This window comes from Coturnix japonica, chromosome 1 (genome assembly GCF_001577835.2).
Source record: "Coturnix japonica isolate 7356 chromosome 1, Coturnix japonica 2.1, whole genome shotgun sequence".
Lineage (NCBI taxonomy): Eukaryota > Metazoa > Chordata > Aves > Galliformes > Phasianidae > Coturnix > Coturnix japonica.
In genome coordinates, this window is record NC_029516.1 from 138,471,710 (window position 1) to 138,497,534 (window position 25,825).

General features: G+C 43.4%; 1 protein-coding gene across 1 annotated transcript; it reads left to right on the forward strand.

Moving 5' to 3' along the window:
- Positions 1-8,439: 8,439 nt before the first annotated feature.
- On the forward strand, positions 8,440-22,888 carry FBXL3 (F-box and leucine rich repeat protein 3). Its single transcript, XM_015851625.2, has 5 exons — positions 8,440-8,700; positions 12,496-12,859; positions 15,231-15,353; positions 17,960-18,131; positions 19,734-22,888. Exons 2-5 carry the CDS (start codon positions 12,497-12,499, stop codon positions 20,375-20,377), a joined length of 1,302 nt encoding a protein of 433 aa, XP_015707111.1. The 5' UTR covers positions 8,440-8,700; position 12,496; the 3' UTR covers positions 20,378-22,888.
- Positions 22,889-25,825: the final 2,937 nt, after the last annotated feature.

Genomic DNA, 25,825 nt, shown 5'->3' on the forward strand with positions numbered 1-25,825 from the left:
CTATTCTCAGTCAGTGTTTTTAGTGGACACTGCACCAACCTACAGGGTGTGAGGATCTGTCAGGCCATGTGATTGCTGCATAAGTTCTTGGTACAGGTCCTTGCAGCCCTGAATTGCAGCAAATATTACAGAGTAGACAAGTTGAGCATTTTCAGAAAATTTCCAAGTCTAGTACAGCAGTTCCACTTGAATTCAATTTTTGAGATTTTCAGCCTTTCATTTTAGAATAACATTAGAATTAATTTAAGAAAATGATATTACAGCAAAAAGGAATGACAAACAATGTGCCACGTTCTTTGTATACAGAGGACTGAGTGAGGAACAGGCAGTGTTGGAATATTTTTGCTCAACACAGCTGTCCCTCTGATTCCTTCTCACAGGTACACAGCACAGTCAGGTGTGAGGCTCAGACTCTCGGGCAGAGCTCATCTCCCATGCTCACACCTACACCACTGGACACTCCTCTCCTACGCAGTGCGAGACACTGACGTCACCACCTCTTCTCCCTGCGCCAATCTCAGCTGCTGATTATAGCCAGATGTCAGTGCAGGCCACTAATCAGCTCAGCACACAGTAAGGTGGCTTTGTACCTTCCCAGCAGTTTCACATGCTTTTCTGTCAGCTGTTGTTCCACAACCCATGCAGTGGAAGCACCCAGTTCTTGCTTGCACCACCCTGTCTGCTTCATCCGAGGTGAATCCACAGTTTGGCTTACACATCATTCATTTAACAGCCTAAACGTTCATGGGTGTATCTACTTACTCAGCACATACCAATTAAAGTAAAAGTTAACACAACACAATTAACCAGTCACCAACGAGGTCTGACAGTCATGCTCCTTACAGCCTGCTGGGATTCAGGAGGCACCTGAGATAGTACTGGTCCTGTAGTCAGCATGGAGGTGATCATCCCCCTGTACTCAGCACTGGTAAGGCCACACCTCGAGTACTGTGTTCGGTTTTGAGCCCCTCAGTACAGGAAAGACATTGAGGCCTTGGAGCATGTCCAGAGAAGGGCAACAGAGCTGATGAGGTGTCTGGAGCACAAGTCTTAGGAGTACTTTGAGTACTTTGGATGCAAATGTTTCTTTAGGGTTTGGAAAACCCTATAAGTGGAACTTGAAGTATTGTATTTTCTTTTTCTACACAGACCCCATGAGTTAGCCATAAGTAAAAGTGGACAATAAACACCTCCTCTACAAGGAGGACAAAATTGGTATGACAGATGTAGCATTTGTGAGTCACTTATTCAGAGTTCCAATAGCTAACGCACTGTTTGTCCTGGCATCAGTGACATCACCAACTCAGGTCTGCTCCTAAAGACCTACAGGTGGCTGAGGAGCAAACCAGCCTGTGAGAGCCCCATCCAGCTGGGGCAGCAATGGTGGAGGCCCCTGCACCCCGAGCTATACCTGCAACCCATTACTGTTCCATCAGAGGAGTCAGTCAGGGCTGTGCCCCTGCACCAAACTGCCTCCATTTTGCATGAACCCCTCATGCAACTACCTGCTTGTAGCTTGGCCTCTAGCTCTGTAGCTACTTGCATGAACAAGCACCAGTCATCTTTCTGCTCAGTCAGCTGCTCCATAAACACAACAACAGCAAGAGGAAGGCTAGGAAGAATCTCCATCCCTTGTTGGTTGCTGAGGGCAACTTAGTTATCAAGGATCAGGATAAGGCTGAGGTACTTATTGCTTTCTTTGCCTCAGTCTACTAGTAAGACTTGTTACTCCCTGGGAACACAGTCCCCTATGCTGGCAGATGGGGAGTGGCAACAGAATAAGCCCTGCATGATCCATGACGAGATGGTTCTGGACCTGCTCTGAAAGCTGGATGCTTACAGGTCCATGGGGCTGGATGGACTGCAGCCTAGAGTGCTGAGGGAGTTGGCGGATGTGGTTGCCAAACCACTCTCCATCATTTTTCGTCAGTCTTGGCTGACCAGGGGTATCCCAGTGGATTGGAGTCTGGTGAATGTGATGCTCATCTTCAAAAAGGACCAGAAAGATGATCCTACAGGCCTATCAGTCTCACCTAAGTGTCTGGGAAGGTTATGGAACGAATAATCTCAGGAAGCATTTTGGACCAATTAGAGGTCAGCCAGGGGATCAGGCCTAGTCATTGTAGGTTTATGAATGGTAGATCCTGTCTGACAAACCTGATTTCATTCTATGTTGAGGTGACTCGCTTAGTGGACGAGAGTAAGGCTGTTGATGTGGTCTACCCGGACTTCAGTAAGGCCTTTGACACTGTCCTCCATAACATTCTCATGTAGAAGCTGGCTGCCCATGGCCTGGATGGGCATACACTCCACTGGGTGAAGCACTGGCTGGATGGCCAGCCCCAAAGAGTTGTGGTCAATGGAGTTGAATCCAGTTGGCGGTCATGAGCATTGTCCCCCAGGGCTCAGTGCAGGGGCCGCTTCTGTTTAACATCTTCACTGATGATCTTGATGAGAGTCCAGAGATCAAAGTTACCCTCAGTAAGTTTGCAGATGACACCAAGTTGGGAGGGAGTGTTGATCTGCCAGAGAGAAGAAAGGCATGACTGAGATATCTGGATAGACTGGATCAATGGGCCAGGGTTAACAGCATGAGTTTCAGTAGGTCCAAGAGTTGGGTCCTGCATTTTGGTCACAACAACCCCAGGCAACCCTACAGGCTTGGGGAGGTGTGGCTGGAAAGCTGCCTGATGGAAAGGGACCTTGGTGTGCTGATGGACAGTCTGCTGAATATGAATATGCCAGCAGTGTGCACAGGTGGCCAAGAAGGCCAATGGCATCCTGGCTTGTATCAAGAATGGTGTGGTGAGCAGGACTAGGGAATTAATCCTGCCCCTGTACATGGCATTGGTGATGCCTCACCTCGAGAAATGTGCTCAGTTTTGGGCACCTCAGTACAAAAAGGGCATGGGGGTACTGGAGCAGGTCCAGAGAAGGGCAATGAGGCTTGTGAAGGACTTGGAAAATCAGCCCTATGAGGAGAGGCTGAGGGAGCTGGGGCTTTTAGTCTGGGGAAAAGGAGGCTGAGGGGAGACCTCATTGCTCTCTTCCAGTACCTGAACGGTGCTTATAGTGAGAGCAGGGCAAGTCTCACTGGTGACAGGATGAGGGGAAATGGCCTCAAGTTGTGCCAAGGTAGATTTAGGTTGGACGTTAGGAAACACTTCTTTACAGAAAGGGTAGTTAAACACTGGAATAAGCTCCCCAGGGAGGTTGTTGAGTAACATCCCTGGATGCGTTTAAGAGCCGTTTGGACGTGGTGCTCAGGGATATTATTTAGCAGAAGGTTGTTACAGTTAGGGTACTATGGTTAGGCTGCAGTTGGACTTGATGATCTTTGAGGTCTTTTCCAACCTGAGCAATTCTATGATTCTATGATTATGGGGAAACGTACCATGCCTGGATGCCTGTAGATTCAGTTGTCTCACTGTGATGGGCAGAGTACAGTCCACCTGCAGTAATATGTCATTCTAGTAAATCCTACCAGGCTTAGAAACTTGACTGATGAACCTGAATGACAGCCCTTTAAAAGTACTTGCTCAGAGACAGGTTTTCTCAGTGGACTTTGTCAAGGAGCATCAACACCAGCAACTTGCATTAGTATGTCCATGCAGGAGTCAAGGTACCCTCTTTCACTGCCTAGCTACCAAGGCATTTGATCCTAACACAAATGCCAGCCTTCTTTTAGCAACAAACCCATTTGATATTTTAATTTCACAACTGCTGTCTTGCTAATCTTATTAACTTCTCAACTCCAGTCAGAGACAGCTAAACTGCTTTTCAAGGAGACCCACGGGACAGAAAATTGCTGTAAAACACAAAGCTCCTCTAACTGGCAGCATGTCAGGTCAGCCCGACCTGCCACCATCCTTTTCCAGAAACCTCAAGTACTGTTCTCAGCTTGTGATCTATGGGCCATGCCATGGAAATGCTCAACTCCCATCTGTGTTGTCACTGGCATGGCTCACCATACTCAGCCCATCTGTACTGAACTCTTGCCCAAAGCAAGGCTGAGATTTACTGCATCAAAGATGAAAATTTTATTATGTAATCCTACAAAACATAGAAAAGTGATACAGCTTTTCCTGATGAAGAAGCCATTCAAGCTATCCAGCCAGAAAGAATCACTATAGACTCTAGCAACAGAAATATCCAGACATAGAGTTCTGGGGAACCTTTTACAGCAATTCACCACAGCTCTTACTGCACTACAGGCAACAATACCAAGAAATCAACCTGCTGCAGGCAATGCTTCATCTTGATTAACTCATCCTTAGTTCTGTCTACTTATTTTTCTGTGCCCATGAGTAGCATCAGAATGTCCTGTGTGCAAGACTTAGGTTGAGACCTTCTGTTTTAAGGACCATTTCACCTGCAGCTGGCTCCTTCTTAAAAAAGTGTGAGTTTCATCTCCTCTTCTATTTGGCTTTTCTTTGTGTGTGACAGATACTGCGTACATATTTTGTCAGTCCCTGTTGCTGTATTCTAGCAGTGTAAGTGCTTCCTGCCTCCTAGAAAACCTTTCCTGTAGGGAAATACAGAAATAGAAAGGGAAGCTTCTCTAATGATATCCATTACTAGAAAACATTTGGTATCAATGAAAAACAAGTGTGTGTTTCCTGTATTTTTCAGCAGTCTATTGAGGAATAAGGTGTTCATGAATAACTCAGACCAGGTGTGCCAGCCACATCCCACAAGTCTCTGCATATTTTCCACAACCTATATCTTCATTAAATTGTAATGGGCTACCCATGTCCTTCTTGCAAACGTCAGGCAGTACTCTCACAATAGGTGGATTTGGTCTACTTAATTCTTATTTAAATCTCTTACAACTCCAATAATTTCACCTCCACATTTTTTTTTCCTAGCCAGACACAAATCATAGTCATAGAATCACCAAGGTTGGAAAAGACCTACAAGATCACCCAGTCCAATCATCCACCTGTCGCCAACAGTTCTCACTAAACCATGTCCCTCAGCACAACGTCTCAACGTTCCTTGAACACCTCCAGGGTTGATGACTCCACCACCTCCCTGGGCAGCCCATTGCAGTGCCTGACCACTCTGAAAGAAAAGTAGTATTTCCTAACATCCAGCCTGAATCTCTCCTGGCACAACTTGAGGCCATTCCCTGCAGTCCTATCACGAGAGAAGAGGCTAACCCCCATTCCACCACAACCTCCCTTCAGGAAGTTGTAGAGAGCGATAAGGTCTCCCCTGAGCCTCCTCTTCTCCAGTCTGAACAATCCCAGCTCCTTCAGCCGCTACTCACAAGGCCTGTGCTCCAGACCCCTCACAGCTTCATTGCCCTTCTCTGGACATGTTCCATGACCTCAATGCCTTTCCTGTGGTGAGGGGCCAAAAACTGAACACAGTATTTGAGGTGCAGCCTCACCAGGGCTGAGTACAGAGGATGAATACCTCCCTGTTCCCCTTGGCAACACTATTTCTGATACAATTCAGGATGCCATTGGCCTTCCTGGCCACCTGGGCACACTGCTAGATCATATCTAGCCAAGCATCAACCAAAGTCCCCAGATGTTTCCTCTATACAGTCTTCCAGCCACTCTGCCCCAAGCCTGTAGCATTGCTGGGGGTTGTTGTGGTCAAAGTGCAGGACCCAGCATTGGGTCTTGTTGAACTGCATCCCATTGGATTCAGCCCAGCTATCCAGCCTGTCCAGAGCCCTCTGTAGGACCTCGCTATCCCCAGGCAAAGCGACACTTTCTGCCAACTTGGTGTCATCTTAAAACTTACTGAGGGTACAGTCTGTGCCATCATCCAGGTCATCAATAAAGATACTGAAGAGGACAGGCCCCAGCATTGACCCCTGGGGAACACCACTCGTGACCAGTTGCCAGATGGATTTAACTCCATTCACCACCACTCTCTGGGCCCAGTCCTCCAGCCGGCTCCTTACCCAGTGTACCTTTCCAAGCCATGGACTGCAGCTACTCCAGGAAAATGCTGTGGGAGACAGTGTCAAAGGCTTTGCTGATGTTAAGCTAGACCACATCAACAGCCTTTTCATCATCCACCAGGTGGGTCACTCGATCATAGAAGGAGATCAGGTTGGACAAGTAGGACCTGCCCTTCATGAAACCATGCTGGCTGGGCCTGATCCCCCAGTTGTACTGCACATGCCGTGTTTTCTCCCTCAAGACAATCTGTCCTAAGAGCCAGGCTTTTTAGGCTGGAGCACAGCTAATGCCTAACTGTTTCAGAACTACTTGAATACAGCCAAAAAATCAAAACAAAAAAAGACTTTTGGTTGTAAAAGCTACAGTACCTGTAGCCAAGACCTCACTGTTGCCATATCACTGTAGGCTTTTTCAGTTCCTATAGGCAGTCTGTCAGCTGAAATAGCAAGAAGCATACATGTACCACCTCAGCCTGATGTGGTAAGACCTCCTGTAAGAAGTCAGGATGTTTTCAGAGATTGTTCTTAACTCTTATGCAAGGGGGTCTGTGCACTGCTGCTCATTTTTGCATGATGATAGTGATGGCTGCTTCAAACCTCTGCTTTGAGGGACTCTCCAACCAGAAAGGCAAAAACTTCACAAAATGGTTGAGATTGGCAGATTGAAAATCCTAGGTCAGGCCCAGCTCTACTACATACAATTCAGTATTCAGAGCCGGGTGAGGCACCCTTTCAGAAGTTGCTTTATAGCCCATTTCTGCTCACAGCACTTCTCAGCCACAATCACCAGCGATGTTCCCAGAATGCCTCACAGCTCTTCCACAGATCAGCCCAGAGACCTGCAAATGCTGTCTTCATTAACTTGGGTCTTTCTCTACCTGCTGCCACCTGTCTAAGCTCTAGCTACCTCAGAGTCCAAGAGCTTTATAGACATAGTTTTGCCCAGAGCCAGCGTTGAGGTGCTCATCAGGTGCCAGAAGATGCCCACACCATCAGCTGCTCTTAGGTTTTCTTTTATTCAATCCTAGCAAACTCCCCCATCCTCATGCTTTGCTAGTAGATACTACAGGCACAGTTGGCAATGCTTTCCACCATATCCTGTGCCTGAATTGGCTCCATGCAGAGCTGTACTGCTGTTCACACTGACTCTGGCTGCTACACCACCAGCTAGTGTGATGCACAGAGTTCCTTCTGCATGTCCTCTTCTCCTCCTACACAGAGTGTGCCTAAAACAAACACAAGCAATTACAGAAAAGGAAGTAAGGGCACAGGAATTGAAGCAGACTATTTTTAATTCTGAGAATCAGGACGTAAAATAAAACTGCAAAGCAGTGCAATAAATCTCCCTCAGTATGTCATCATACCTACACAGTGTATTATGGGTTATAAAATGTTACCTCAAAACACTGAAATTACAGCCCTGTCCTGACTCTTCTATACAGACCCCCCTAAAATATATATATATATTTTTCCACAAGATATTCCACTCACTTTTCAAAAGACATTTTTCTGCAGACACCAGAACTTTATCACAGCAGTCACATTACTTACATGCTATTACAAGCATAACTGAGTTGCTCATTAACACTAGAGAGAACTCAACTCTCAACCCAGTTTTCCTGAAAAGCTGAAGGCTAGACTCCAAGACTTAGACAAATACAGACAGAATCATAATGGCTGAGCTACAGTAAACCTCTTAGGACATCTTGAGTTTGAGAGAAGTGATGATTCTATTATATAATTTCAATATTAAAATGATCATTTCTCATGGGAAAGCATTGCTGTTTGTACACAAGTAATTTTTCTCTCACCAATGATCTCAAGGAACTAGATCAAAAGTAACAAAAACAAACCAGACAATCAAGGTTATTTTTAACAGCCTTCAAGCACATAAGCAAAGCTGCAGATATGTTTTTGAGAGGTGTTTCATGAGGAACTGAGAGACACTGACATCTCAGACATCACTGAGGAACTGCTACTCTGTGTCAACAGCATTGCAAGAGGGGGAGATCACTGGCTCACATCCAGCTATTTATAAGACATTTCTGATGAAAATCAAGATTGAGGGAAAACCATTCCACAATTCTGTACGTTTCGGCAATCTCAACTTTAAAAATTTCAGCCACTTAAAAGACTGCATAATGCACTGTATGCAGTGCAGCATATTTGCAGAGGAAACACACAAACATTCACAACCAAGGAGAGCTGTTATCACTTCACATCACTTTATCTCCTTGGCCGTACCCCAAGACCTTCATTCTATGCCAAGAAAGCTCAGCTTTCTCCGCTACATTAATCCCAAAGGCCAGCCTGACATCGGGCTTTCAAATGACGGATAGATTCGGGTCCAGGGAGACCCAGCTCCTCCTCAGCATTGCCCTCGCTAACTTCATTGAGGTTCCCTCCTCCACTCCTGCCCGCAGAGCACCCCACAACACATACACCCACCGACCTAACGGCTTCAGGTGACCGTTAGGGGCGGCCGTTACGGGCAGCCCCGCCCCTCAGCGCCTGGGGGCGGGAGGAGGAGCGGCGCTACGCAGTGCGCCGCCGCCATTTTGGTTGGGCTTGCGTCGCTTCCGCTGCCGCGAAGTAAACAGAGAGGGAAAGGGGGGAGCGGAGCAAGGAGAAGCGTTGGGACGAGGCGAGTCGAGTGGGACGTGTCACCGGGCGAAGGAGGCGCCGGGGTCGGCTGCGGTGGAGGGGCTCATGTGGCCGGAGTGGAGGCGGCAGCGCGGCCCGAGCCCCGGTTGACGCAAGGCGCAGCAGGGAGCCGCCAGGTGAGGGGCTCTGGGAGAGGGGTCCGGCCCTCCTGAGGCACCGGTGGGAGTGGCGGCAGCACAGGGTGCTGAGGGTGTCGCGACTTCTGGGGCTGCCTCACAGCCTCCTCGGCACAGGGATAAACAACCGGAGCCGTGCACAGCTTTTTTTTTTTTTTTTTTTTTTTTTTTAAATAACCACCACTGTGTTTTGTCTGTATCTTGCTCGACTTTACCGACGCGCTGAGCTTGTGCTATGCTGCTCCTGCCCTTCGGTGGCTGCCAGACTCGGAAACAGGCTGATGTGATGGGTTGAAGTTTGTCTGGAGAACCTCTAGGAGTCGTGCATCTGGATATTGCACCTCTGTAGTTTGATAGAGTTGGTTGTTTTCCTGTCTTTGTGTTTGTTTTCCTGCTTTTGTCAACAGCTTTGTTATAAGATCTGTGGTAGTTATAACAGAAGTTTGGGAAAACAGGTCAGGTGTATGTCGTGGGAGTGAGCTGAAAGGAAGAGTGATGGCTCACATGTTGAAGGAAGGGTTAAACGGTCACTGAATGAAAAACAGCTTCTTACAAATGCTGATAATTAGCACCGGCAATTAGTGTACAGAGACACGCCCATGGGGAATCTTGCATCAGTACTTTCCTTATTGAACTTGGTTTTTTTTTCTCTTGGCCTTGAACTAAATTCAGCCAACTCTTTGGCCTACTGGATGTATATATGAAAGGAAACATAGCTGCCAGTTTCATTTTCTGTTCTTGCAGTAATTTTGCAGGAAGATTTACTTTCTTTACAAGCTTATTTTATACAACATTAGAGAAAAATGCACTGGAACAACTTGCCCTGAAAGTGTCTTTGGAGGCATCTAAGATCAGGCTGGACGGGGCTCTGAGCAATGTGATCAAGCTGTAGGTGTCCCTGTTATCTGCAGGGGAGTTGGAATAGCTGACCTTCAAAGATTCCTTCCAGCACTAACAGTTCTGTGATTCTTTGAGTTACAGGAGCATCTGAAATGTCAGTAACAGAAAAGTTGTCTGGAAGTATGTCCTTCCATCCCCTTCTTATTAACCATGAACTTAAAGCGCATGGCATTATATCTTCTTCGAAGGTTGTAACCTGAATTGGATCATCAGTGCAGTTCTAGTAATGACTCTGTTGTCTCTTTTTGGACGTATGTGGAAACTTCATGTGGTACCCAGCAGCTTCTTGAGTGTGTTTTGAACTGTAACCAGTGTATTTTAACTGCTTAGACCTCATCCAGGCTGGCCTGTACCTGCACAATGGCCTGTAAATGTGATGGGGGAGTAGATCCAGAGATTGATTATAGTCAAAGAAGTGTGCTGACTAGAAAACATACGCATGTGTGTTAGCTTCTCATCAGAAGATAAGGCGGTATCTGTAATAGAAGATGTGGGGAGCTGTGTCTAATATTTACCTTCTGTAGTTCTTACAGGTGAACAAGAAATGGATTTGGAAAGGTTTAAAGGCATGAAGTGTGCTGCCCCAAATTGAGTACCTGAATAACTTGTGTATGGTAATTGCTCTTTAGAACATAGTCGTTTGGAGTATCTCTTCAATGTGATGTTTGAAGAAGTATTGCATTTTGGACTAGCTTATCACAGATACCACTTTTTGTGCTGTGCTTAGTGTTTCCTGTGGACACTGGCATGATGGATCTTCTGTGAGTTTACCAGCCTAATTAGCAAATTGCTTAGATACTGGATCTATTCAATTTTCAGTAGCAAAATAGAGTTTCTTCATCTTTGTTAGTTGCAGATGATATGTTGCTATGTTCAGTTTTCCTGCGTGCCAGTCTGTGCAATTGTAGACAGCAGCTCAGCAACAGAGGTCTTTCTCAGGAGAGCTTGTTCCGCTGCAGCAGCAATATTTGGCATGGATTTATAGCCATGAGCTGTGGATCACAGTAAGTTGTTCTCAGAAAGTGAGAGGAGACTTTTGCTCTCCTGTGATCTTGTGATTGCCCCCAGTGTTGGTGGGATTAGAGAACTGGGAAAATGCTGTTCATCAGTCTTCCATAACTGTGTGTTTGGGTTTGAGCGCAACATTTTGTAGTTCCAGACCCCAACTGACAGGTTGCTATTATCTTGTGAGTAGGAGGTGCTATTTAGGTGTTTCATAGGTACTCAAGGAGATGCCCACTCTGGGAAAACAATCCATGACATGCTGGATGATAAATGTTCTTGGTGTTTTTCCTATTTAAAAGACTTCTAAACTTTTACTTGGTTGCTGTTTGTAGTGTAGAAAGTTAATAGTCCAGGTAATAAGTGAACTGGACAGGCGTCCTTTAAGTTTCATTTGGAGTTCCGTGCTTTAGGTTGCTACGCAGAACAATAAACTGGGGGGGTGCTGCTGTTACTTAGGGCATGGCTGGGCATAGGTCAGTTAGTGGTGAGTAATTGTGTTTTGCATCACATGTCTTATTTCTTACTTTCCTTCTTCTCCTTTCCCTCTTATTAAGCTGTCCTTATCTCAGTGTATGAATTCTTGTACCTTAACTCTCTTCCATCCCACCAGTTCTCCTCCTCATCCTGTTGAGAGATGTGGTGAAAGTGAATGGCATGTTGGTGAATCACAACACGTAATAATTTTATGCTTATGGTTGCACACTACACTGGAATGATTTCACTGTGTGAAGTGCAGAAATCATGAGAGCGCAGAGGTAATCAAACACATCGAGCCTACCCTGCCCTTGGAGACTCTTAGCTTTTTAGAGACCTGAAATGAGGGGTTATAATGTTTAGTTTGAGGTGTCATGTTTAGTCCTTTAGGATGTGGTACACACTGCATTCAGGCTTTTAAAAATAAATGACTGGGTGTTAAGTTCAGATTTAAGCTGGCATCTGCAGAAGAACACACTGATCAAAACCTGATGCTGAATTTCAGAGGTACATAGTGCTGTTTGTTTTTTTTTTTGTTGTTGTTTTTTAATCTTTAACATGTAACATATGTATCATTAGGTGACTGGGGAAGAAGTACATGGAACTGAGAATTTGGTAACTTTTGGATTCAGACTTGCTGAATTCAATGCAGTTTGGAAGAAAGTTTGCTGATTCCTCTTATCTCCTGTTCTGTGGACAGGCAGAGGGAGTGCTGAGCCTCTCAGATTGTTATTGTCAATCTTTCACAATCCCTGTTTACTAATTGGTTGGAAAAATGAAAACATACATGTTTTTGATGACATATGTTTTTAAGGGTATTGATTTAAGCCAAACATACTAAAATAACATCTTTTGCTTTAAGAAAGAATAATTGTGCTTGGGAATAAAAATGAACAGATCAGATGCACCTGCAGATACGAATACATTCATTTTCAGAATTTTTTTACAACCTTAAATTGAAATTTCTTCCTTCAACTTCAAACAGAGTTGTGTCTGGTAAACAGGGAGTACTGAATGAGTGTTCACAGTATTGATTGGAAGAACACTGATGGGAAAGTAAAGTAATAATCAGCAAACCAGTGGAACAAGATAGGTTCTGAGCATCTCAAACAAGTGAAATACTGAGAGTTTTTGTATGTGGATTCGCTGTGGTAATTATAATTGAAGTAACACTGAAGTTATCTGCTTTGGTGGTGATAAGATTTTTAGGTTGCTGTTACTCATTGCTACTTGATGGTTTTATTTCCTTTCTGTGGCAAAAGAAATTTTGAAATTTTTGGAATTTTTTTTTTTCTGGAAAAACGTCATTACAGAAAACATGCATCTTTCTGTCTGTGGTTTTCTATAAACATTAGGTTTATTTGAACTCTTGTTACATTTACACAATTCATGGAACATTCATTCTTATCTTTGTAGGATGAAACGAGGAAGGAAGACTAATGAGGCGAACAACAGTTCATCTGAAGAGACTGCTGGGAAAGAATCCAAGAGGCACAAGAGTGTAGATGACAAAGCCGCAGTTGTGCAGAGTCCTGACTGGGGTAACCTGCTCCAAGACATTATCCTGCAGGTATTTCAGTACTTGCCCCTTTTGGACCGTGCTCATGCATCACAGGTCTGCCGAAGCTGGAACCAAGTGTTTCATATGCCTGATCTCTGGAGGTGTTTTGAGTTTGAACTGAATCAACCGGCTACATCTTACTTGAGGGCTACGCATCCTGAATTGATCAAGCAAATAATAAAGAGGCATTCCAATCACCTGCAGTATGTAAGCTTTAAGGTAGGGTACTTCATAGGCTTTTTAATAATAGCTTTCTAAAAATTAATGCAAGCTGAATTTTATTCCTTCTTTATCTCTGATATTTGAGATAATTAGATGAGCCACCAAAACTAAATATCAGAGCGTGAGAAATATTCCGTAAATATCAGTAATTGACATAATGATGATGTGGTCTCTGTGATTAAGATTGTAAGTTATTACAAGGGAATGTGGCAGTTCTCAGTCTGGAAGACTTGGTTTTCACATTCAGTGTATTGGACAGCAAGAAAGGTTTCTTTAAGTATCAGTAGCAAGAAGAGGGCTAGGAAAAATGTCAGCATGCTTCTGAATGAGATGTCATTGCCCTGGTAATGCAGGACACCAAGAAGGTAGCGGTAATGACTGAAGCGAAGAAGGCATTCAGTAACTCTTACGACTACCCCTAGGGAATCCCTGACCGTGGGGGTAAGAGAGGGAGTCTAAGGAAAGGAAAACTTGGTTGAGGATCAGCTCAGAGATCACCGAGGCAAACTTGATATGTGCAAATCCAAGGGATGTTGTAGCATCATAGAATCATTAAGGTTGAAAAAGATGTCTGTGAGCATCTAGTCACGTGCCTGCCTGCCACCAATGTTGCCCACAAAGCCATGTTTCTTAAGTACTTTCCAGCATTGGTGACACAACTGCTTTCCTAGGCAACCTGTTCTAGGGCCTACCCACACATTTGTAGAAGAAATTCTTCTAAATATCCAATCTGAACTTCTACTGGTGCAACTTCAGGCCATTCCCTCTTGTCCTGTCACTAGTTACCTGGGAGAAGAGGCTGACCCCCACTTCACCACAGTTTCCTTTCAGGTAGCTGTAGGGTGTGATAGGGTCTCCCCATGCCTCCTCTTCTCCAGAATAAGCCAGTCATGGGATGTACCCATGAGTGCTGGCAGAAATGATAGCTGAGCTGCTCTCTGTCATCCGTGAAAGGTCATGGAGAACAGGAGAGGTACCTGTGGGCTGGAGGAAAGCCATTGTCACTCCAGCCTTCAAAAGAGCAAGGAGGGCCTAGGAAACTACAGGCCAGTCAGCTTCATGTTCATTATTCTGGATGTCCTGTCTCCAAGCAAGTGAAAGAAAGGATGACAATCAGGAGATAGTCAATGTGGATTAACCAAGAGACTGCCCTTGGCCAATCTGGTAGCTTACTGTGATGTCATGACCAGCTGCGTAGATGCAGTAGATGTTGTGTACTTGGACTTTTGACACTGTCTCTCAATAACGTCCTTGCCTAAGCTGACTGACAGACTTCAGAGAGTTGTGATCAGTGGTGCAGTCTATTGGATGCCTGTAACTTAGTGGTGTTCCCCAGTTATAGATAATGCATCCAGTCTTGTTCAGCAAATTCATTAGTGACTTGAATGAAGGGATAGAATGCACCCTCAGCAAATCTGCTGGTGATACAAAGCTGGGAGGAGTGGCTGACACACCAGAAGGCTGTGCTGCCATTCAGCAAGACATGGACTGACTGGAGAGTTGGGCAAAGAATAATCTTATAAAGTTCAACAAGGACAAGTGTAAAGCCTTGCATATAACCACATACAGTTGTACAGGTACTGGCTGAACTGCTGCGAGGAGCTCTGCAGAGAATGACCTGAGTATTGTGGTGGACAACAGGTTGAACATGAGCCAGCAGTGTGCCCTTGTGACCAAGAAGGCCAGTGTATTTTGGGGCACATTAAAAGGAGAATGGCTGGCAGGTTGAGGGGGGTGATTTTCCCCCTTTGCTCTCGTGAGGCAAAATCTGGAGTACTGTGTCTATTCTGGACTCCACAGTTCAAGAAAGACGGAATTTCTACAGAGCCCAGCAGAGGGACACAAAGATAATGAGGGGCTTGAAGCATCTCCTTATGGGGAAATGCTGAGAGACCTGGGGCTGTTCAGCCTGGTGAAAAAAAACTGGAGGGGTAACCTTACGGATATTCATAAATCTAAGGGGTGGGTGGGAGTCATCAAGTGGGTGAAGCCAGGCTCTTTTTAGTGATGCCCAGCGACAGAACGAGGGACAGCAGGCAGGAACTGGAACGCAGGAGATTCCATCTGAACACAAGGGAGATCAGCTTTGATTTGCGGATGACATGGCACTGGAAGAAGCTGCCCAGAGAGGTTGTGGAGTCTCCTTCTCTGGCGATCTTCAGAACCTGCCTGGTTGCATCACTGGGTAGCCAGGGTACCTGAATGAAATGAAAGAGAACATTAGTGAAATTCCAGTGCATTCTTGCTTACCATCATCTGACAGAAAATAAAATGGAGGGAAAAAAGGAAAACAGAGTTGCATTATTTCACTAATGGTTGTATTTTGATGCGGTATTTTCTGATTCAGTGCATTTTCTTTTGTCTTAAGGTGGACAGTAGCAAGGAATCTGCAGAAGCAGCTTGTGATATTTTATCACAGCTTGTGAATTGCTCTCTGAAAACTCTTGGACTAATTTCAACAGCCCGGCCAAGCTTCATGGATTTACCGAAGGTATTTGAATGCGTGTAAATTTCTGTAGAAAAATAAGAAAAATATTGCAGTGATTCATAGAGTATTATGAAAGGTTGTGTTGTAAGAATGAGCTTTTGGCAAAACAAAAAAACAAACAAAAAAAACAACTTGGGCTGTACTAAGAGGAAGGGCTGAGATGATCTACAAAGATGGGTAACTGAAGTTTCACTTACCTTGTGTATCACATGAGAAGCTAGTTCAGATCTTGTTCTACATATTCCAGTGTCTTAGCTTGAATGTAATATTGGGCAACATGCTGCAAGTCTGTAGGCTGGAGGACTTATTAGGAGATGATTATAATCTAAGATGTAGAGTTTAACCCGTGTGAACTTGCTGTAGCAATTACAGTCATTCATAAGTATATTTTTTTTAAATTCATATCACTTTAAGGAAATCTTTAGTACTTGATGTCACGCAGTTAAGTGCTAGATTCAGAGGGAAAATGTATCATATCTGAAATCTGACAGTCTTTTTTTTTTTTTTTTTTTTTTTTACCTAGCTTGCTTACCCAAAACCAGATTGCACTAAAGGCCACTTACCTAGAAGTAAAATAAATAAAAAAGAATAACCAGCAGGTCCCCTCTGTGTATACTTCTAAACAAGCAGTCCTGCTATTGAAGTAGAAGGATTCTGTTGTTGAGGAGCAGAGGAACAATTGTGATAACCTGGGCTGTTCTATGCAAGAGTTTCTAGGATGTCTATCAGCTTCTTGAATCTAGTCCATATGTATGTCAAGAGCCAGTTACAACTAAGCTGTTAGCTGTATAAGGATGATGTCATTGCTGCTGGCAACAAGGACAAGGAAGAGGTAGGGACAACCTCAGGAAAGGAAGCAGGATATAGGGTTTAAGCAAGGTTAGCTGGAGAAGGATTATCAATTATTATCCTTGTCAGTTATCACAGCTGTGTCATGTGCTTCTCTTGAATGTGTGTTTCTAATCCTCAATTTTCAAAGACTTTTTTCAGATATTTGATTTTTGTACCTTTTTTTTCCTTTCAGTGAGCTTTGAGACGTGACTATTAGGAAACCTAAACATAGTGTGAACAATGCAGTCTTAATGTATTTAACAATATTTTGTCTATTCAGCTATTGTATATTTTATTCTTAATCTGAATGCTATGTCAGCTCTTCCATGTTGTTTCCTAGAGCCGTGTTTTACAAGCTAAAGAATCAGTTGTGGCTATTCATGCTGTATGTAGTCTTACAAAGTGTCAGTTCTTCTAAATTAGACTTCCTTTTTATTACCAATAGACTCACATGTTCCTTCTAAAAATATATTCAGGATGATCCTAAATCAACTCTTGAGAAAAATTTGCCTTTTGGTGTTTACCTGTCTTCAAGTGAACTGATATTTTTTTTAATTATTTTTTTTAGTTCATTTGATTTTTCTTTTCAATATCCTTCTTAGAGGGGGTTACATTCTAAATCCAGAGAATATAAAACTCAGTACCAGCACCTTCTGAATACAAAGTGAAAATATCAATAAGCATCTTTTTCTTTTCAGTCTGTAACATACATAATCAGAGTATTGTCAGTGTACTTGGGAGCGGTGCCTAAAGCCTCATGCTTCCAATTTGAACATTCAATTTTCATTTATATGAACTGATGTTGCTGGTTTATGTTAATTTGCAATTATTAATTCTTGTTCTAAGTGTAACAAAAAGCATGCTGTATAAGAATGAACAGTACCATTGGCAAGCCTTTCCGCATAACACTTTCTGCATAACTGAACATAAAATGTTCAGTCCAAGCTACATGAACAATCCAGAAATAGTACTGAAATCAATGCAACAGGTACCTTTGTGGAGTAGTTAAGATAATGCAAAGGAAATGTATTGTCTTTACTTCTTCAGTAAATCTTGTTAGAAATTATGATTATTAGCTAGTTACTCACTCCCATCGTAGCAGAAATCTGCTCCTTTTTCCATGATTTTTCAAGTGAAGGCATTCTGGGCTCTTTCTTTACTGGTGAGTTTCAGTTGTTACCCAGAAAGGCTCAGGACCTTGAACACTGGACCTACGTTAATTACTGGTTAAGTAGCGTAAATAATTGAACTTCTGTTTCTTGGCTGTGAACCACTTCAGTCAGCGTTCTAGGATAGATTCATTCCTACCCCGTGTGCTCTGCCAGCCAGTAGTACCATTTGCCTTTGGGTACACGTAACGGTACAAGCTTGCCTAACTTAAACTGTTCTTGGGAATCTTTACTCTAGGAGATGCTGCTTTAGGAGCACTGCTTCTAAATTATTCTCTAAATTAGAGTTTCTATGCTTTCTCTTTGGTTGTGTTTTTTCTATAGCTTTAAGTTTACATAGTGGATTGTCCTGGGTCAATTTCTCAGTTTTTCTGTTTTATGTTAGGCATTCTGGTTTGGTAAATACTTAATCTGATAACAAAACTTATTATACTTTGCCATACTGAAAAATGCATACTGTTTTTGGTTGTAATGTCAGATTAAAATATGACATATGACTTTTTTTAGCAGCTACTGTAAGTCAAAGGATATTATGTACAAATGTATACAGCTAAAAACCACTGAGATTTGTTTCAGGTGCCAGTGTTTCATTTAAACTTTCTTTTTCAGGCTCACTTTGCTTCAGCACTGACGGTAGTTTTTGTAAACTCCAAGTCATTATCATCAATCAAGATAGATGACACGCCAGTTGATGATCCTTCTCTCAAAGTGCTAGTGGCCAACAACAGTGACACGCTCAAACTCTTGAAAATGAGCAGTTGTCCTCATGTGTCTCCAGCTGGTAAGCAACTGTTTTGTTTCCTTTAGTGTATGCCTTCAATTTGGTCAAATCTAGTAAACCCCTGAAAAAAATAGAGTTGGTTGAGAAGGAGACTGAATGTGGTAGCTACAGCAACTGTTACCGAATAAAATATTAATTGATTGTGAATCAGTCCATCCTGCTGCTTCTCTCTGCGAGAGTCTTTCAGATTGAGTGCTGAGCTAGTAAAAAAATAGTGTGTTTTCTGGATAAGAAAGTAACCTCTTTCAGAAGTTCAAAGGGTACTGTTGCCTTGTACTACTTCTGCAGTGAGTATGAGAGTATTCCAGTATAGTTAACCTTTTTGGACAGCCATAGGGATGTCTGTGAAGAGGCTCTAGTAGTAACTTGTAGCTATCCAAGAGATATAATTCCTGTGAACGTTCCTTGGGTGGCAGTCAGATTTTGTTCCTGGCTGCTTGGTCAGATGTAGGCATGGGCAATACTGCTTCCAGAGTGGGTGAATCTATTGAGGTTTAACACAGCAAAGTGCAAGGTTTTGCATTTAGGCTGGAGAAATCCCAGGCATATATGCAGGCTGGAAGGAACAGTCCTTGAGAGTAGCCCTGCAGAGAAGCACCCGGGGGTCTTGTTGGACAAAAAATTGAACGTGAGCCAGCAGTGTGCTCTTGCAGCACAGAAAGCGAATGATATCCTGGTCTCCATCAGGAGAAGGGTGGACATTAGGGACAGGGAGGTGATTGTCTTTCTCTGTTCTGCCCCTATGAGGCCATGTCTGGCATACTGTGTCCAGATCTGGCACGCCCAATACAAGACAGAGCTGTTGGAGAGGGTCCAGAGGAGGGCCATGAACATGATTGGGCTGGAGCACCTTCCCTATGAAGACAGGTTGAGGGAGCTGGTCTTGTTCACCCTGGAGAATAGAAGGCTACGAAGTGATCTCATTGCAGTATTCCAGTACCTAAAGGGAGCCTATAAACAGGAGGGGAGTCAACTCTTAGAAAGAGTAGATCATGGCAGGGCAAGAGGAAATGGTTTTAAGTTGAGGGGGGAAGATTTAGGTTAGATATCAGAGGGAGATTCTTTGAGAGTAGTGAGATGCCAGAACAGGCTGCCCAGAGAGGTTGTGAATGCCCCATCCCTGGGGATGTTCAAGGCCAGGTTGGATGGGGCCCTAGACATCCTGGTCTATATTAAATGTGGAGGTTGGTGGCCCTGCCTGCAGCAGGGGGGCTGGAGATTCATGGTCCTTGAGGTCCCTTCCAACCCAAGCCATTGTATGATTCTGTAATTTATGAACTTGCATTTATAGGTGGACTTAGGGCATGATGGGACAGTTAAAAGTATGTAATTCTTATGTTTGCCACATACTCCCAAGGGAAAGTACATAACGTGTAATCTATGTATATCTTCCTGTGCTCAAGGAAGTCACAGGGCATTGGTCACATGACAAAAGGGTCATGTTCTGGTAGTCCAGTAAGATTTGATACTACATAATGATTCTAGCTTGAAATACACGTTCTTTGCAATTTTTTGATATGCAGAAACGAATTCTTATGTTTCTTATTCAATTACTGTTATATTTACCTATGTAACCTGTTCCGTAATGTTCTGCTTTCCAAGGAATCCTTTGCGTGGCTGATCAGTGTCATGGTTTACGTGAGTTGGCGCTCAACTACCATCTGCTGAGTGATGAGCTGTTGCTTGCCTTGTCTTCTGAAAAACATGTCAGGTTAGAACACCTTCGCATAGATGTTGTGAGTGAAAATCCTGGACAGGTTGAATTTCACACTATTAAAAAGCAAAGCTGGGACGCTTTTGTTAAACACTCCCCCAAAGTCAACATTGTGATGTATTTTTTCCTATATGAAGATGAATTTGACCCATTCTTCAGAGAGGAAACCCCTGTTACTCACCTTTACTTCGGAAGATCAGTAAGCAAAGATGTACTTGGCCGCGTTGGGATGACGTGTCCTCGGTTGGTTGAATTGGTCGTGTGCGCCAATGGATTACGGCCGCTGGATGAGGAGCTGATCCGTATCGCTGAGAGGTGCAAGTATTTGTCAGCTGTTGGCCTAGGAGAGTGTGAAGTCTCTTGCAGTGCCTTTGTTGAGTTTGTGAAGATGTGTGGCGGTCGTCTCTCACAGCTTTCTATTATGGAGGAAGTTCTGATTCCTGACCAGAAATACAGCTTAGAGCAGATTCACTGGGAAGTTTCAAAGCATCTTGGTAGAGTCTGGTTCCCAGACATGATGCCCACATGGTAATGTGAAAGACTTTAGGGCAGATGAAATAGCACCTTAAGCTTACTATGTTGCAATTTATTGTATAAGCTTAATTAATACTGTAGTTAATTACTCTAAGTCACTGCAATGTTTAGTAGAATTTCATTCAGAACTGATTTGTGAAATTCAAATAATTTAAAATGGAAATCATGAATACCTCTAAAACCCTTTTGCGTCCAATGATGGATTAGATTTATTCTTTTTAATTGATAAATTAGGAATTTCTTATTTCTATAAAAATTAAAACATGAAAATGTAACTGTAGAGTAACTTCAATATCCTGATCTTCTTTCATTTAGAAACTAGTATTGAATACAATTGGATTTGTTATTAAAAACCAAAAAAAAGACCCACAAGTTGCATGCTCTGTTGCAGATTATAGCATGACTAAATCCAGTCACCCAGATGACAGGGTTAAGAATATAGGGAGAATTTAGTAGCCTGTGAGATGTATACATTGTTTATATAAAGTCGTAAAAAGCAGGATCAATATATAACAATATAGGATAGAATATGAAAATACTGAATTTGCTACCTTATTTAGCAGATTATTAGTTCTATCTAAAGTGTGTTTAGAGTGCAAACAAATAGTAGTGAGAGCTACCAGAAGGGGTTTGCTTTTATTTTTCCTCTAGGCATTGTATTGTAGTTTGCTTATGGGGTCTCAGATTTATGTCCAAACCTGTTTTAAGGTATTTTATGTCTAGCTCAGGAAGCGGAAGCATTCTGGGGAAAACTGTAGATACGTTGTATTTAAAAAAGCATTGAAGTTAATGAGCTTTTCTTGCACATTAACCAGTTTTGCAGCATATTGTTAGACAGAATAATGTACAGTTTATTAAATGTACCCTGTGGTACTCAGTGGGACAACATGGATGTGAACAGTGTGAGGTGAGGTAAATTAGGATTGATGACTGAGGACCTTTGAACAAGACCTTAGACATTGTTGGCTGCTTTCAATCTTAGGGAAAAATGATATTGTAATGGTTGCTTATGCTGCATAAACTAATTGTACACTGTAAATCAGTTTCAAAAACGTTTATGTATAAAGTAAATGTTTGATAGACAATCATTTTGTATAACTTTTAATTCAGCTAGTTCAGTCATTTCATATTTTAAAACTTCAAAGCAGTAAACTTATGTGAAGTAGAGCAATAGGGGAAAATGTTTTGATTATTTGGAATTTCTTTTTTTTTTTAAAGAAAGTTCTAGTCTTAAATAATGTAGGCAACATATTGCCTGTGATCTGGATGTGTCTTGTGACTTCCTACTGCCAATGGTTAGGTTACTTTCTCTTCTGTTGACTGATAACACTAAACTGTTAATGTGACAGATGAATGCTTGGAAGGTGTGATTGGCCACCTGCAAGGCAGAGCTTCTCCAGCCTGGAGCTGTACTGAGCTCAGCTGGTGGCTGCTTCTCATTTGAGCTGTACAGCTAACTCTGTTAATGAGTAGGTTTTCACTTCTTGATTCAGTAATGTTTTATCCAAATGTATAGTTCAACAGTAATATACTTATGAGCATATTTAGTTCATAATGATATTTTGAGCAAGCATTGCTCAGTGGACTGGATGTCTTTATAGGGAGTTGTATGTTTCTGTAGAGCTTTGTCATTTAAAAATCACATTTTATGAAATACACATTTTTGTATTAGAATTTATTAATGTACTGCTATAATTTGCTTTCATTTGTATAAAAGGTGTCAATATATCTAGATAACTGAAGTAAAGAAAGTTCAGTGTTTTTCATATTGTCGCTCTCAGAATGACCTCTGTGGTAAAGATGGAGTAACACTAATAGGTTGGGGAAGAGGGAATGTTGTCACTAAGTCAACATGTGATGTCTTCTTCTAATGAAACTCTTAGGACCTTGACTCCTCATGTTCTCATACTGGCAAGGTAAGCCGTACTTGGTCTTTTGCTCACTGTTGTGGTAGTGCAGTGACAGAAAGGCAGGACAGATATCCCACATACCTTCATCTCCTCACTCCAGGAGTTCTCATCTTTTAATTCCAGCCTTCTGCTTCTCACAGAGAGGTCTGAACTGGAGAATATGGCAGGAAGGCTTTATACTTAGTTGTAATTGAGCTGCTCTCCCCATCAAGAGTGGCCTTTTCTGAGAAGGTCTCTATTCCGTTTCGTAACTTTCAAATGGTCCTTCTGTGTATAGATAGAGATGTATAGATGTGACACTCAGTGTTGAAGAAGCAGTTGTCTCCCCTTCCATTAAAGTCTGCACTTTTATATCAAACCAGTTAGTGTTCTCAGCTCAACTAAATGGCTCAGATGTCCCAGGCAAGTCTACATTGTAAATATCTTCAAGAAAAGCTGCAGTAGTACCCTTTTAAGCAAATCTTGTACTATTCTTTGTCCTCAACACCTGGTGGAAGAAACAAACAACAAAATCCATGATGTAACAGGAGTACCACAGTCTGTCACAAAGGTCATGTGGGGTTGTCAAAATAAAAGCTGCTGCTGAATCTGAAACTGGAGCATTGTGTTAATGAGGATTTTTTTAATGTTAAGGGGACTCAGAACTTCGGTGTTCATAGTTCAGACTACAAAACAAAAGAATTTTCCTAAAATACAGGTGATGTAAAAGCTTGGAGATGGTTTCAATACTATTTTAATAGAACATTGAAGCTAGAGTTAACCTTAGAATATATTTGTTCCTTTTCATTAGATTTCCCAATTGACTACATCTGCTACTGTTATTACTCAGTTCTCCTGCTGTGAAATGGAGACTGCAGGGTGTGTTCCTCCACTTCTGTAGGACAGTCAATGTGGCATTTCCTCACCAGATGCTCAAGAACTGGACGGCTTTGGCCCCATGGCCTACATAAGGAGGATAAAGTCTGAATTCCTAATGCTGTAGCTGAAATCGGTCAACACAACAGAGTACCTGGGATGGAAAACTTGTAGACCTACTTGATGGCTGTTCCCTTTTTCCCTCAGAGACATGGACAGTGCAGACTTAAAAGTTTTCATGTTACAGAATGATTATGTATTTTCTTTCTTAAATGCAAGGTGTATAAAAGCAGGGAGTAGAACTAAGCAGAGTCTGAAGTGACCTGTAACACCTGTCACAGACCGCTTAATCAGGATGAAGACAAGGACAAGGCATTCTGTGAGCAACCTGCTGAAACTGTGCGATCACTAGCACTTGTTCTCATAGGACACTTCAACTTCTCTGATATATGCTGGGAATGAAATACATCACAGAGAAAGCAATCCAGGAGGTTTGTAGAGTGCCTGGAAGAGAGCTTCCTTATGCAGCTGTTACAAGAGGCTACCGGGGTAGTGCCCTGCTAGACCTGCTCTTCGCTAACAGTGATGGACTGGTGGAAAATTATGATCTGGTTGCTACCATGGAAATGTGGTGGGATGAATCTCATGACTGGCATACTGTGATTGAGGGCTACAGGCTCTTCAGAAGGGATAGAAAGGGCAGGAGTTGCCCTTTATGTTAGGATGTGGATAGATTGTGAAGAGCTGTGTCTGAGGAACAACCATGACCAGGTTGAGAGCTTGTGGGTTAAAATCAAGGATCAGTCCAGTAAAGGGCATCTAGTGGTTGGGGTCTGCTACAGGCCACCTGATCAGGGGGAGCCTGTTGACAAGGCCTTCTTGCTTCAGCTGCAGGAGGTGTTGTGCTTGCGGGCTCTTGTCCTGATGGGGGATTTCAACCACCTGGATATCTGCTGGGATAGTGGCATGGCAGGTGACAGACAATCCAGGAGGTTCCAGGAGTCTGTTGAGGACAACTTCCCGGTCCAGGTAAATAGACGGACCAACCTGAGTGAAGCCTTAGTGGATTTGGTGCTTACCAATGCAGAGGAGATCATTAGAGAGGTTCAGATAAGAGGCATTCCAGTCTTGGTGGAGTTTGTGATCTGGAGGATTTCAGGCCTTGCAAAAACTAGAGTTGGGACCCAGAACTTCAGGAGAGTGAACTTTCATCAGGGAACTGCTCCAGAACTGCTGGATGGGATCTCCTGGGAAACTGTCCTTGAGCGCATAGGAACAGAACTAGACCCGTCAGCTCTTTAAGGGCACCTGTCTGAGAGCACAAGAGCTCTCCATTCCCCAGCAGAAATCAAGCAAAGGAGGCAGGCAACCGGCATGGCTGAGCAAGGACCTGCAGCTTAAACTGAGAGGAAAAAAAAAAATATATATAGGAAGTGGAAGCAAGGCTGTGAAGGCTGGGAAGAATACAAAGATGTCCACACATGTAGAAATGAGATTGGGAAAGCCAAGGCACAGATGGAGCTGAACTCAGCGAGGGATGTGAAAAACAACCAGAAGGGGTCCTAAAGATACATAGGCAGGAGGAGGCAGGCCAAGGAGTGTTCATCCTCTGATAAATGAGGATGGAGAAACTGGCTTCCTCACATATAGAAAAAGCTGAGGTTCTCAATGAGTGCTTTGCCTCAGTCTTCGCGGGTGGTCAGGCTCCTTTCCATGTCTGCCAGGCCCCTGAAGCCCCAGGCGTAGGTGAGAGGAACAGATTCTGTCCCATTCTAACAGTGCAATCTGAGACCTCATCCATGAAACTGAAAGTAAGTCCATGGGGCCAGATGATATCCAAGGGCTGAGAGACAGCTGATGTGGTTGCTGAGTCACTCTCCATCATGTCTGAAAAATCATGGCTGTTAAGTGAGATCCCCAGTGACTGGAAAAAGGGGAACATTCCTCCCATTTATAAGAAAGGGAGAAAGGAAGACCCAGGGAACTACAGGCTGGTGAAGCTCACCTCTGTGTCTGGGAAGATCATGCAGCAGATCCTCCTGGTTACCATGTTAAGGCACATATGAGATGAAGAGGTGATCTGAGACAGCCAGCATGGCTTCAACAAGGGCAGATCTTACCTGACCGATCTGGTGGCCTTCTGTGACAGAGTAACAGCATCAGTGGATGGAGGAAAGGTGAAGGATGTCATCTATCTGGACTTGTGCAAAGCCTTTGACCTGGTCCCTCACCACATCCTTCTCTCTAAACTGGAGAGGTGTGGATTTGGAGGATGGACTGTTCAATGGATTAGGAATTGGTTTGCTGGATGCAGGCAAAGGGTTGTGATCAATGGTTTCATAGTTTCGTGCGGGTTGGAAGGGACCTTAGAGATCATTGAGTCCAGCCCCCGGGATTCGAGCCTCTGTGTAGCAGAGCGGCACTTCTACCACTTGCGCCACAGGGGGGATTCAAACTCTGGGCCCCAGTGTTGCAAGGCGGCGTCTTTAACCACTGCGCCACCGGGGCACACGGTGTTTTTGTGTCTGGGTGGAGACAGATCACAAGCAGTGTCCCTCAGAGGTTGGTCTTGGGATTGGTGCTCTTCAACATCTTTTATGAATGATACAGATGATGGCATCGAGCGCACCCTCAACAAGTTTGCAGATGCCACCATGCTGAGCAGTGCAGTGGATACACTG

What these genes read in the sequence shown, in the direction of transcription:
- FBXL3 (XM_015851625.2), top strand. Translation starts at nt 12,497, where the DNA reads ATGAAACGAGGAAGGAAGACTAATGAGGCGAACAACAGTTCATCTGAA. An exon ending in TGCAGTATGTAAGCTTTAAG is followed by an intron (nt 12,860 to 15,230) that starts GTAGGGTACTTC and finishes TTTTGTCTTAAG; the next exon opens with GTGGACAGTAGCAAGGAATC. An exon ending in TCCTCATGTGTCTCCAGCTG is followed by an intron (nt 18,132 to 19,733) that starts GTAAGCAACTGT and finishes CTGCTTTCCAAG; the next exon opens with GAATCCTTTGCGTGGCTGAT.